Below are 14,933 nucleotides of genomic sequence, written 5' to 3' on the forward strand. Positions count from 1 at the left end.
GGTAGGTGCCGCCACAACTAACTTCTGCCGTCGAATATATGTAGCGCTAAATGACATGCTTTGTAGGCACAAAGATAAATACTGGCGCCAAAACCTCTGCGTCAGTAAATAAATTTAAAAAAAGGTGGAAGACGAGCTTTTTTTTCTCCGCCCCGAGTTTCGACCACTGCATTTTCATACATTATCCAACGAAGTAAATACAAATTCCGTATTGTTCATCTTCGAATGTATTAGAATTTCAATGTACTACGAAAATCCGACTGGCAAGACTGTTCGGGATGTTTTTCAATATGGCCAACTCTACGTTCTGAATTTTTTCCTACCTGTGAGAAGAGATGGTTGCTAATAGTAACCTGATGAAATGTGAATCACAAGCAGTATTCTCTTCACCATTCACAATAAGAATAATACGAATATAAACAATTTGCCATGTGTTCTTCCGTGTTTGTTGCTATCTCATTTAAACCCTGTCTGCCTAATAAACTACGAAACTAGAGTGAGACAACAGCAAACGCGGAAGAATACACTTATCGTGTCATGTTTATATTCGTATTGTTCTTAGCCTAATAGTGATACAGTCAGAAATGAACCACGGCAACTGACTAGATTTTTAAATCTAAGATGACTCTAATTTCTGTGCAGAATTTGATGTACTAAAGAAGCGGCCGCAAAGATTTTCAAATGGAGAAAAATTTTCGCCTAACTCTCATTCAGAACATGTTCTATCATACGCAGCCTATTATTTGGTTCTTGTTGATCATTCTCAAAGAAAGCAGCAGTGTAAGTAACAACAAATAGCAGTCTCTTGACATTGCTTCGCTAATAAGACGATTCGCCTCTTTTTAGTTGTAAGCGGCGGTAGCGCGCACAAAAGCAAGCCATGCCGCGAACGGCGACAGGCCGTAAACACGCACTACCACAATGCGACAAACAATGCATGACACAGTACAGTGATGCATTTTCAGCTTAGAGTGACGTAAATACCTATAACAGAGAAAACGGCACTTATCAGATCAAACAAAATAAGCAATCGATTCAAACCAGAGGAAGCACGTGAAAAAGGAAGGGTACCCGTATAAATACGGACGGAGCGCCTGACGCATAGCAATGGCTACCTGGTAAAGCTTAAGACTCGAACCAAACTACTGTAGCTGTATCGTCATTCATTCGACCTAAATTGTGTCTCATATTACAATGGACCAACTTTGTTTCGATTTGGAGGTGCGGCCTAAAACTTTTCTATCCCCTTGAATTTCGAGTCTCAAATTTCAGGTGCGGCTTAGATTCGGGAAATCTTTTTTTCCTTTGTTTCGAGTCTCATTTTTCAGGTGCGGCTTAGATTCGAGTGCGGCTTAGATTCGGGTAAATACGGTAGTTGAATAGACTGCCTTTAAATTTGTGTGCTTTATTGAGTAACTGAAATTTAACGGATTCCTTTTAGTACTTATGTGGATTCCATCACATTTTTTTTATTGTTTAGTGTGTCAGTTGCCACTATTTGTGTCATACAAATACCTTGTTGTAGTCATTTTAAAATTGGTTTTGATCTTCCAGTAAATTGCAGCATCTTCAAACAATGTAAGATGGATGCTCAGATTGTTTCATATATTTTTTATGTAGATTTGGAGCAGCAGAAAGCAGATACCACTTCCTTGGGAGTATCTCTTTATGTTGGAGGATAATTACCAATCTTATGAGCAAAGTTAAAAATGCTGAAAATTCGATGGATTTTCACTTTAGAACGAAGTTGTGGGCATTTGTTGTCATGTTATATATTGGTTTTTTGTCTTGGGCTCTCTGACTGACATTTAACAATTTTTCTAATGTTTCCCCAGTGCTAGTGGCTGGCATTGCCAAAAGTTCATCCTCCATCACTCTGCCACCAGCAGTGGAGAGAAAAGCAAACGGGCAAAAAGTTGTAGAGGTTTAATTTCTTTAATACTTAGATTTCTTCATTCTTCTCTTTTCAGTGACAGTGTAATTGCTTGTGCACTATTGACTCACATACATATTTTACTGCTGGGATATGTAATGACTAGAAACTTTTGTTTCTAGTAATTTATTAAATATCAGTGTATGAAGCTCTTGTGACCTTAGCATTGTTTAAATAGTTTTTGTGTGTGTGTGTGTGTGTGTGTGTGTGTGTGTGTGTGTGTGACGCATCTGATACATGTATACTCTTAAATAATTAAATGTTTTTCTTGGTGCTTGATTTCCTGTGTATATAGTGAAATTGCTTTTGCCTGAATGTGGGAAGATCTCCCTTTACTTAAGCAGGGATTCTGTGAAACTTATCATAATTATGTTGTAAATTTTTATATTAATGTGCGACAAGAAAAACAGTGTTGTTCCAAATTTTGTTGAGTGACACTTTGAAATGTTACTGATAAGTGGATTTTGTAGGTCCACCATTTGGGCAACCAGGCTATCCACCACAACCGGGCTATCCGCAGCAGCAGGGTTATCCTGCACCTCCTCCCTACACAGCTGGTGGTTTCGTACCTCCACCTGGAGCCCCTCCATACGGTAACGTGCCACCTCCAGCTCCAGGCTTTGCAGCACCAGCTCCACAACCAACTATGTACGGGTCTTACGGAGATGAACCTCTCACTTCAGACAGTGTAGACAATTTTGGATTCAGTGAAAAAACAATACGACATGGTTTCATCAGGTATGGTTTTTGAAATACATGGTATCTTTGCAGTGGCATTAAAGTTACTATAATTTCAGCCATTAAGAATTATTTTGTTATTGATTTAAATACTGGCATCCACATTAAACACAAGCAAATAATATTGTCATTACTTTTTGCATGTATAAAAGACAATATGCACTAAAAGTTTTTATGTAATTTCCAACTAAAGTTGTCACCTTATGTTACATTTATTTTTAAGCTGACGGTTAAGACTTTAACACAAGAAACCATATAAATAGTTTGTATTTATAAAAAGTTTTGAAGCTGACATCAGTAGTATGACAGTATTATGGTTGTTTTGTAAAATTATATGCTGTACCTTTACGAAATTCACAGCAGTTTTAAGAAACGCCTGGGACTTCTGAGACGCACTCTTGCCAAGGAGTGCTGGCTGAGGAGTGCCAATATCTGTGGTACATGTTGTGGATCAGGACTTAATCCCAGTTGAGTCTGTTAAGAAACTTCAGTTTAGTCTGACTCTTCAAATTGATAATCATTCTGGAAACCTGTCTTCAATTCTCATCAGAATGTTCTCATTAAACTTGTTCATCTGCATTTAGTGAGGGTATCATGATATACCTTCTTATGAAGTTTACAAAACTATTCCATAGCACATGTGCTGTCAGCATCTCAAAATGATGTACATATGTGCTTGCTCTCTTCTTAAAGGAAAAAAAGAACTATAACTCAAATGAAATCTGGTCTGTAAAGGACAAATTAATGTCTACTTTAGATTCTTTGCCCGGAAAAAAAAAAACCTTTTGTCTGTCATGTGAGTAGGTGCATTTAACAGCTGGAGATCATGCACAAACCCACCTGCAACACATCTCTAGGATTCCTTTGAAAAAATGAGGAAGGCATACTTCAGCATACCTGTTGCCATCGCAAAGAAGAGAGACTAAATTGTTTTCGTGACACTCAAGGCTCTTGTTAGAGCAGTAGTAACAGTGTTACTAAAAAATTGTCATTCTGTCTTTGAATCAAATTGGTACAGCCATACTTTGTCACTGCTTAGAACTCTGAATATTTATTGTAACCTATTAGAATTAAACATAACAAACATACCTTGACTCAACTTCAGCACCGAGTTCTCTGTTCGTGAACTAGATGGTGTAGTCTTCAGACTACATACTTTGACACTTCTGTCCCGTATGAAATGTTGATACAGTATTGGGAAACCCTAGATATGATAAAAACAAGAAATGAGAAAAGGTGACTGCACATCGTGTATTGGGCGCAGTAAGCTTGGGATTGGTTCATAAATGACAAACTGAGCATAATAAGTCAGACTATAAACTTGACAACTTCGTGTATGTATGAGCTGCAGGTGAGTCTGCGGATTGTAGTAAATTTTCATCTTAAAAAGAATTTATTGCAAGAGAATTCATTAAATCAGCAAATGCAATAATAAGTATCACAAAATGCAGTCACTCAAGACACTGACTAATTTACGGTCAGATACACTGCTCTTTTGCATTGAATAAGATGGGTGGTGGTAAGATAGTAATTTCACTGTCAGGAAGGTGGCAGTTCAAATCCATGTACTGGCATCTGGGTTTTCCATTTTTTTTCTGTGAATTGCATAAGGAAAATGCTAAGGTGCTTCCCTAAGTCAAACTCGTGTTCCATCTCTGTAGACCTTGTTTTTGATTAAATGTAAACCTTAATCCCCAAGGTATAATGCTACTTGCATCTGTGGCATTTTTTATACAACCACACCCATCACCTGGGTCATTCTAAATCGTGAGTACTTCAGCGAGTTCAGCCTTCATTTGGTAGGTACAGGCTTGGTGAACCTAGGTTTCCTGAGCTGGATACCTGTAACCATTACCAGTCCTCTGTAACTGTGAGCTCTGTGCATGCTTCAGTGATCACTGTGTAGCATGCCAGTGGAGGGTTATACTTCACATGAATCAGAGATATTGGCTTAATCACGTGGATTTTAAGAGGATATAAACCTCTGTTTAAAAAAAATGTGCTATCTCTAGGTGTGCTGCGTGCCAAAGAGATGCAAGTCTGTTGACGCGAAACACTCATTACCAGGGAACCTGTGGGGCACTTGCTGGATCACATTTGTATAATGCTTACCCAAGCAAGCAGGGCACTGTCTGGTTACATATCACAGTGGAACAGGTGTACCACTTTAGGGTAATAACACCCAACCCGACAAGAAGCCTCGAGTTGTCATTCCTCTTGATGAAGAGATTATTCCAAATACTTTAGTTTATAGAAGTGGAACACACACTACTTGACAGAATATGTTTTTAATAGTGAAAAAGAAAAGAGGTCACTTTTAGAGAGTTTAAAGTTCCTTTATTCACAAGGGTTTAGAGGGCATTGCTGGCACCGTGAAATCTATAAAGTGATGGAGAAATGCAACATTGTTGGTAGAAATGTGCAGTTTCCAACAAGCAACAAACCTGGCTGCTATGTGCCTCGGTGAATATGGCATTGAAAAATCCTATACAATGACTTGAACTAAAGCATAGGTGTTGTCATGCAGGGATGTTCCATAATAAGAACTGAAAGACAAGTGGGCTCAAGAAGGTGGATCAGTATAAAATATTAAGAAAAGGGTAGATGGTGAACTGGTGAAATCTGATTCCTTTATGCTTACATTCAGAGTGCAACACTTCCACAGCATACTAAGGTAGGTTTGATTTGCTTAAACAGGATGCACTATATACCCAACCATTGTGTTGTTCTAAATGCCAGCATTTTAAGGGAGATGCTGTTTGAAGCAGGGTTGCTGACAGAGGAGTCATTTGTTCATCTCCTCCAAAATGTATTAATTGCCTGGGGGTTCACTCTGTCTGAGCAATGTTTGCTTTGAAGAGAGGAAGGTATGGGAGCTAAAAACAACAAAGGGTGTTTTTTATGGTGAGGCAAAAGAAGTTAAAGCATTGCAACCTTCCACTTTCACTACTTAGTTTGCTTCAGCTCTCAAAAATCCTGTTGAGGAAGTTGATGTCACTACACACATGGAGATTAGTAGTGCTATCACTAATAAGTGTTTTTGTAATTGCAGTTGGAACAGTGCTGTTATTACAATGTGTCATTAACCTCAGAATACCAGAAAAGGCCACAATTGCCAAAATCGTAGAGCTTCCAGTACCTGAACCACCAGACTTTGGTAAACAGGCCAGCATTGCCACTGACACTGCCACAAACGTTCCTATGAAATCTGCTCTGACAAACAAATCTAAAGGAAAACATGAACATCAGAAGAAGATAGGTCAAAAACAGTCGCACCACATAAATCTCTTTCTATCTGATGGTCCTAATGGTTCTACTTCAGACACAATAGAATACAGTCCGTATGACTCCACCATCTAGCTCCTTGATTAAGCCTCCAACTGTCACTGGATCATCACCCCAGTGGAGAAAGAAAGTGAAAGAAAAACCTCCCCATACTACAGCAGAACATCAATGGATTTAGGATGCATGTAGAAGAATTGAAACACTTAGCTTGGAATCCTCCCCCCATGAACCATGGACCTTGCCATTGGTGGGGAGGCTTGCGTGCCTCAGAGATACAGATAGCCGTACCGTAGGTGCAACCACAACGGAGGGGTATCTGTTGAGAGGCCAGACAAACGTGTGGTTCCTGAAGAGGGGCAGCAGCCTTTTCAGTAGTTGCAAGGGCAACAGTCTGGATGATTGACTGATCTGGCCTTGTAACAATAACCAAAACGGCCTTGCTGTGCTGGTACTGCGAACGACTGAAAGCAAGGGGAAACTAAGGCCGTAATTTTTCCCGAGGGCATGCAGCTTTACTGTATGATTAAATGATGATGGTGTCATCTTGGGTAAAATATTCCGGAGATAAAATAGTCCCCCATTCGGATCTCTGGGCAGGGACTACTCAAGAGGACATCGTTATCAGGAGAAAGAAAACGCATTCTATGGATCGGAGTGTGTAATGTCAGATCACTTAATTGGGCAGGTAGGTTAGAAAATTTAAAAAGGGAAATGGACAGGTTAAAGTTAGATATAGTGGGAATTAGTGAAGTTTGGTGGCAGGAGAAACTAGACTTCTGATCACGTGACTACAGGGTTATAAACACAAAGTCAAATAGGGGTAATGCAGGTGTAGGTTTAATAATGAATAGGATAATAGGAATGCGGGTAAGCTACCACAAATAGCATAGTGAATGCATTATTGTGGCCAAGATGGATACGAAGCCCTCACCTACTACAGTAGTACAAGTTTATATGCCAGCTAGCTCTGCAGATGACGAAGAAATTGAAGAAATGTATGATGAAATAAAAGAAATTATTCAGATAGTGAAGGGTGACAAAAATTTAATAGTCATGGGTGACCGGAATTCAGTAGTAGGAAAAGGGAGAGAAGGAAACGTAGTAGGTGAATATGGATTGGGGCTAAGAAATGAGAGGAAGCCGCCTGGTAGAATTTTGCGCAGAGCACAACTTAATCATAGCTAACACTTGGTTCAGGAATCATGAAAGAAGGTTGTATACATGGAAGAACCCTGGAGATACTAAAAGGTATCAGATTATATAATGGTAAGACAGAGATTTAGGAACCATGTTTTAAATTGTAAGACATTTCCAGGTGCAGATGTGGACTCTGACCACAATCTATTGATTATGACCTGTAGATTAAAACTGAAGAAACTGCAAAAACATGTGAATTTAAGGAGATGGGACCTGGATAAACTGAAAGAACCAGAGGTTGTACAGAGTTTCAGGGAGAGCATAAGGGAACAATTGACAGGAATGGGGAAAAGAAATACAGTAGAAGAAGAATGGGTAGCTTTGAGGGATGAAGTAGTGAAGGCAGCAGAGGATCAAGTAGGTAAAAAGACAAGGGCTACTAGAAATCCTTGGGTAACAGAAGAAATATTGAATTTAATTGATGAAAGGAGAAAATATAAAAATGCAGTAAATGAAGCAGGCAAAAAGGAATACAAACGTCTCAAAAATGAGATCGACAGGAAGTGCAAAATGGCTCAGCAGGGATGGCTAGAGGACAAATGTAAGGATGTAGAGGCTTATCTCACGAGGGGTAAGATAGATACTGCCTACAGGAAAATTAAAGAGACCTTTGGAGAAAAGAGAACCACTTGCATGAATATCAAGAGCTCAGATGGAAACCCAGTTCTAAGCAAAGAAGGGAAAGCAGAAAGGTGAAAGGAGTATATAGAGGGTCTATACAAGGGCGATTTACTTGAGGACCATATTATAGAAATGGAAGAGGATGTAGATGAAGATGAAATGGGAGATATGATACTGCATGAAGAGTTTGACAGAGCACTGAAAGACCTGAGTCGAAGCAAGGCCCCCGGAGTAGACAACATTCTATTGGAACTACTGACGGCCTTGGGAGAGCCAGTCCTGACAAAACTCTACCATCTGGTGAGCAAGATGTATGAAACAGGCGAAATACCCTTAGACTTCAAGAAGAATATGATAATTCCAATCCCAAAGAAAGCAGGTGTTGACAGATGTGAAAATTGCCGAACAATCAGTTTAATAAGTCACAGCTGCAAAATACTAACACGAATTCTTTACAGACGAATGGAAAAACTAGTAGAAACTGACCTCGGGGAAGATCAGTTTGGATTCCGTAGAAATACTGGAATGCGTGGGGCAATACTGACCTTAAGACTTATCTTAGAAGAAAGAATAAGGAAAGGCAAACCTACGTTTCTAGCATTTGTAGACTTAGAGAAAGCTTTTGACAATGTTGACTGGGATACTCTCTTCCAAATTCTAAAGGTGGCAGGGGTAAAATACAGGGAGCGAAAGGCTATTTACAATTTGTACAGAAACCAGATGGCAGTTATGAGTCGAGGGGCATGAAAGGGAAGCAGTGGTTGGGAAGTGAGTGAGACAGGGTTGTAGCCTCTCCCCAATGTTATTCAATCTGTATACTGAGCAAGCAGTAAAGGAAACAAAAGAAAAATTCGGAGTAGGTATTAAAATCCATGAAGAAGAAATAAAAACTTTGAGGTTCGCCAATGACATTGTAATTCTGTCAGAAACAGCAAAGGACTTGGAAGAGCAGTTGAACGGAATGGACAGTGTCTTGAAAGAAGGATATAAGATGAACATCAACAAAAGCAAAACAAGGATAATGGAATGTAGTTGGATTAAGTCGAGTGATGCTGAGGGAATTAGATTAGGAAATGAGACACTTAAAGTAGTAAAGGAGTTTTGCTATTTGGGGAGCAAAATAACTGATGATGGTCGAAGTAGAGAGGATATAAAATGTAGACTGGCAGTGGCAAGGAAAGCATTTCTGAAGAAGAGAAATTTGTTAACATCGAGTATAGATTTAAGTGTCAGGAAGTCATTTCTGAAAGTATTTGTATGGAGTGTAGCCATGTACAGAAGTGAAACATGGACGATAAATAGTTTGGACAAGAAGAGAATAGAAGCTTTCGAAATGTGGTGCTACAGAAGAATGCTGAAGATTAGATGGGTAGATCACATAATTAATGAGGAAGTATTGAATAGGATTGGGGAGAAGAGAAGTTTGTCGCACAACTTGACCAGAAGAAGGGATCGGTTGGTAGGAAATGTTCTGAGGCATCAAGGGATCACCAATTTAGTATTGGAGGGTAAAAATTGTAGAGGGAGACCAAGAGATGAATATACTAAGCAGATACAGAAGGGTGTAGGTTGCAGTAGGTACTGGGAGATGAAGCAGCTTGCACAGGATAGAGTAGCATGGAGAGCTGCATCAAACCAGTCTCAGGACTGAAGACAACAACAACAGCTTGTTCACAAGAAACACACATTTTAACCTTATTGATGCCCCTGTTGTAAGGCTATACTCTCCACTGTGAGGGTGACCTGATTGAGGAAAGGGCCAATGGAAGGGTTGCTGTATTTATGAATAACGCACATCACACCTCCACTCTCTCAGGTTACTTACTGACTTGTAACCTGCAGTTGAAATTCATGAGAATCAAAAGGTTCACCATGTGCTGCCTGTACTTAGCACCCCAAGATGCAATAGATTCTGGGGCTCTCACAGATATTATAAAAAAGCTCCCCCCATACATTAGCACCCCAAGATGCAATAGATTGTGGCTATCACAGATATTATAGAACACCTCCCCTAAACATTTATGTCACTGAGACTTCAGTGCTCATAACATACAGTGGGTCTCAAACTCTGCTTGCACCAGGGGTCTAGTTTTAGGGACCCTCATGATGTGTCAGGGGCATTGTAGATTCTGTTCAGTGGGAAGTTACTGTTGACATTCATTCCAGTGCCCACTTCCACTTCCACTACCAGATGGACCAATCCTTGAAAGCAAGCTGCCAAGATGGATGGTAGCAGAGCAAACTGGATGCCTCTCAGCCAGCTGATTGTGTTTTAAAACTGAGACAACATTCAGGAATGAGTGGATCACATCTCCTATGTCACCCATCGAGCTACTGACTTACCTGCCCTAAAGTTGTCAGGTCTGCATAGAAGGCACCTTGTATCTTGGTGGACCAAGGAGTGCGGCTCAGCAATCTTTGTCAGGTGTACAGCTCTGCAATGATTTCAGTTCTGCCCAATAGCAGAAAACCTCACAGCTTTTAGAGTAGTGAGAACCAAGAGCTCAACACGTAATCAATGAGAGCAAGAGAAGGTTCTGGCAAGTGTTCCTGGACTCTGTCAACTGCTCCTTTTGTTCTACAAAAGTATGGGAAACCATTGGAGGAGTTCTGGTAAATGCAGTCAATTACTTATAGCAGCATTACTGTAGCAGGGGTGTCTCCAAACAGTGCCCAGATACATTGCCCGAACAGTGGGTACTGCCACTACCAGCCAAGATACAGAGTTCTGCTGCTGCTGCCAACCATGGAGGGGGCAAGGTGGACTTCAAATAGAACAAAACTGAGTCAAACAACTGCCCTTTCCCCATGTAGGAGCTCCATTTGGCACTGCCAGAGGCTGGTGATACTTTGCCTGGTAATAACCAAATCCATTTCAGCATGCTGTGTACCTTGCAAACAGCCCCAAAGAAAATTGTTTTAATTCAATATGCAGGCAGTAAAATTTCCATACTGGTGGAGACAGACCAACTTTGAGACCATTCCTCAAACCAGGAAAGGACTTAAAGGTTTGTCACAGCATCAGTATCTTAATGAGCTGTGTAGAGAAGACCTTGGAAAGAATGTCAACTGTTGTTTGGTCTGAATATTAGAGACCTAGCCATTATGTGAGGATTCAGGACATATCAGTCCACTTCAGCAACCTGACCCTGATAGAGGTGGCTATCCAGCTGCCTTTCATTCATAGCATTGTATGGAAATACTTTTTGGTGTCAATAAAGCATACGATACCACTTGGGGCACAGTATTCTAGGGCAGCTCCACCAATGGGGCTTTTATGCCCACCTAACTGTGATCATTCAGCACTTGTGACCAAAACCCATTTTTAGGTACAAAGCTGATGACGTACTGTCAGCCCATGCATTGCTCCTTAATTATGGAAGTTTTTGCAGTTTTTTGTTCTCCTTCCACACTGCTACAGCAATTCTGCAAATTAAGGACATTGGTGGAGTGGGCTGTGAAGACAGGTTTTTAAATTTTCTGCAGATTGTGTGTGTGTGTGTGTGTGTGTGTGTGTGTGTGTGTGTGTGTGTGTGTGTGTGTGTTAAATGACCCAGAACTCAGAAAGCACTAATTGTCTTAAAGTGCCGTAGCCACAGGTCTTGGCAGTGAACAGGGTGTGTCTGCTGAAGTTTCATGACTTTTATGAGATCAACAACAACAGCTTCTTACCTGAAGGACATAGTAGCTATCCACCGTGAGGGGATCAGGCTGGCCACTGCTGCCTACAGGACCAGCACCATACCCAGTCTCTGTACTGAGACAAGAGAAATGCCACTCATTACCTGGTGGCAACTTGGGTGCATCAAGTACACGATATCCTTGCTGCCCCCAACCCCTCTGCCATATTGTACTGTTGAACATCCATCAATACAATACCTTTTCATAACACCTTTTCTCAAATTGTACATGAGCAACAAGGCCTTTTGGAATCCATGTGAAGCAACTTGCTGTGGGAAAAGTACAAACCCTAATGCAGCATTAGAACCAAATCCCTCCCTGGTTACTGCAGAGACCCAGTTTAGGGGAAGTCTTGCACATTGCACTAAAACTATGTTTTAGGACATTTTGAATCATCACAACTACTATCCAACTGCATTGGTTGTGTTGTAATTGATAGTGTAAATACAGTCATATGTTCTAAAACTATGTGGAATGTTATGAGGAGTTTCAAATGTGTGGGTGAGATGGGGAGAAAGTGAGCTTAATTTTTCCAAATTTACAATATTTTAGACATTTGTTTCTACTAATTTTTGTAAGGACTCTAATAACCTTGCTGTTGAGTGCCCATTACACACACACACACACACACACACACACACACACACACACAGAGAGAGAGAGAGAGAGAGAGAGAGAGAGAGAGAGAGAGAGAGAGAGAGAGAGAGACTCTTTTCTGTTTGCTCCATTGTTGGAATTAGCTAGGCACATGGCAGCACTTAGTATGAAGATCTGACAACTCAAAGCATGTTGCAGTCACACATTTCTAGTATGCTAATAGCTGGCAGAAAACACATAGGTAAGGATGGTATTGCCAGGTGGCTTCTCAAAGACATTGAGAATGGAGGAGAATTCAGTGATGAAAGTGATTAAGAAGAAACTTCCCCTGTTTTCACTGATAAAAGTTCTAGTGAATCAGAATCTAATGATGGAGTGGAATAAAGACACACAACTTGTAGCAAATACGTGGAAAGTTTATCTTGATGGCGACAGTGATCCCATGAAGTTTCCTTTTTCTGTCATGCAACAAAGTTTCGCTATTCCTCATGGTGTTTGACTCCACATACAAAACTCAATGTGCACTCATGTGGCTATAGATGATAACACAGTAGAATTCAAAGAAAAAATTCAATTAAAGTGCTACAATCCAAAGAAGCCAACAAAGTGGGGTTTAAGAGTTTTCTGTCTGAGTGAGTCAGAAAATGGTTATGTTTTTTCTAAAATTCCATGTTACGGAAAGAAAAGTACAGGAAGCCTCATTGATCCTGATTTACCATTTGCAACCTGAATAGTGGTTCATTTGGCACAGCAGTTACTAACTTCTGCAGGTGGTTCAGGCTATCACATCTATCACATCTTTACTGACAGGCTCTACACAAGCCCTTAACTTGCTCAGGAATTGTACAAAATGAAATTTCATCTAAAATGTACAGTTCTGCCTTCTAAGGAGGATTTTCCATGTGATTCAGAGAACAAGAGTTATGTGCCTATCAAAGTGAGATGAAAATTACTTGTCTCTCATTCTGTGATAAGAGGTTAGTGATTATGTTGAGTACATGCATTGGTCATCAAACCTAATTGGTTACTGGTTATCAGAGGAAAGAGCCTGTGTGGTTCCTGAGACCCATTGTTATTTTGGAATACACAAAGTTTATGGGAGGAGCAGACAAGGCTGATCAGTATTTAGATTGCTATGGTTTTACAAGATGATCATACAAGTAGTGGAAAAAATTGTTTTTCTGGTTGATTGAAGTTGCTGTAGTGAACATCTATATTCTTTATCCAATGGACAAAAATGAATGCGGAGAAAAACTGATACACCTTTGTTATAGAAGAAATATAATTTAATAGTAGTTGGCCAGGTGGGGAATATGAATTCAAAGAAATACGAAAGGCCATCATCTGACAAATACAGAATGGAGAAAAAAATCAACAAAGGATTGCACAATTTGCAGCAAACCCAGGAGGAAGAAGAGAAACAATTTTCTACTGCAAAAACGTGCAAGAGGGAGCCTGGACTTCATGTAGGTGAAGGTTTTAAGAAGTACTATACAAAACAAATTATAAACATCTATTAACAAAAACCAGTGTAATTTCAGAAAAAGTGCAAAAGAAAATAGTTGTCAAGTGATGTTGTATTGCATTTTATTCTTCTGAAACAGTAGCGTAATAACTCTTAAACCTCCTTACCTGCATAAAATAACATTCGGGAGAACACTATGAGTAGAAAAATTGAATTCCCCTTTTTCCTAACCATCTAGTTTGGTGTTAAGTTACAAAGCCTTACTGTGCAGCAAAGGACACATTTTGGTCTGTGACTGCTTCACAGAGCACGCTAACTAAAGATGCTTCACTGCTTTAAAGGATTGCTAGTTGGTCTCTCTCTCTCTCTCTCTCTCTCGAGACAGGCCACCTAAGCCTGTTGCCCTAACTGCCCTCCTTCAGCAACTCCTCCCTCCCTCCCTCCCTTCCTCCTCCTCGTTATTTTAATGCCCATGACTCCTTGTGCAGTAGCACTTGTTCGCCTTGTTGGGGTCTCCTTGTAGACCAGTTTCTTGCAGACAATGAACTGCTCTTTCTTAATGATGGTTCCTGTACCGATTTTAGTGTCGCTTATGGCACTTTTTCTGCCATTGAATTTTTGCTCATTTCCCCTCATCTTTCCTCTTCATTTCACTCATCACCACGTGATGACCTCTGCAGTAGTGACCAGTTTCCGTTGTTTCTCTGTGTCACCATCTGGTCAGTTTTCTTCAATCTTCATAAGACCTACGATACAGCTTGGTGCCATCACATCTTTTTCAACTCCATGAGTGGGGGTCTTCAGGGTGCCCTCCTGATTTTTATTCGTCAGTTCCTGTCTAACTAGTCGTTCAGAGTTTGGGTTGGCACTGTTCTTGGCACTCTGTGTACCCAGAAGAATGGCATTCCACGTGATTGCATATGCACATTAATTCTTTTCCCCATTACTTATAATGGACTCATGGCCTTCGTTGGTCACCCCTATTCTGTATGTGACGATTTCTGTATCTAGGATAGTTCCCACTCAGCAGCCTCTGTGGAGCGACAGCTCCCAGGTGCCATACACACACTTCCATGTGGACCCTCTCATGTGGTTGTGGTTAAATTGGGAGTAGTGCATTTCTACCGCCGTACTAAGGTCCATCCCAATCAGGAGCTCTATTTCAATGTCCAATACCTGACCATGGTCACCCAGCTCCATTTTTTTGGATCCTCCTTTTGACAACATTCTTACTTGGTTGCACCATATCAGCCTTCTGATGTTGATGTTTTTGTAAACTCAGTGTTCATTTCCTTACCTGTACCTGTTGGTGTGCAAGCTTTTCTCTGCTATTATGGGGCCTTAGTTCTGTCCTACCTGGACTATGGTTGTCAAGTTTATGGCTCAGCTGCCCCTTCCACTCTGCGTACCACCATC

The 14,933-nt window shown here is 40.5% G+C and overlaps 1 protein-coding gene across 3 annotated transcripts in view; it reads left to right on the forward strand.

Annotated features, from left to right (window-relative positions):
- LOC126175308 (protein lifeguard 1-like) overlaps nucleotides 1-14,933 on the forward strand; it is a 43,417-nt gene that overhangs the window by 14,970 nt on the left and 13,514 nt on the right. For all 3 annotated transcript variants that reach the window (XM_049922012.1, XM_049922013.1, XM_049922014.1), the window contains exon 3: nucleotides 2,404-2,671. In XM_049922012.1, the coding sequence (XP_049777969.1) occupies nucleotides 2,404-2,671 (268 nt within the window). The remainder of the gene's footprint in view (nucleotides 1-2,403; nucleotides 2,672-14,933) is intronic.

Source organism: Schistocerca cancellata, chromosome 3 (genome assembly GCF_023864275.1).
Source record: "Schistocerca cancellata isolate TAMUIC-IGC-003103 chromosome 3, iqSchCanc2.1, whole genome shotgun sequence".
Lineage (NCBI taxonomy): Eukaryota > Metazoa > Arthropoda > Insecta > Orthoptera > Acrididae > Schistocerca > Schistocerca cancellata.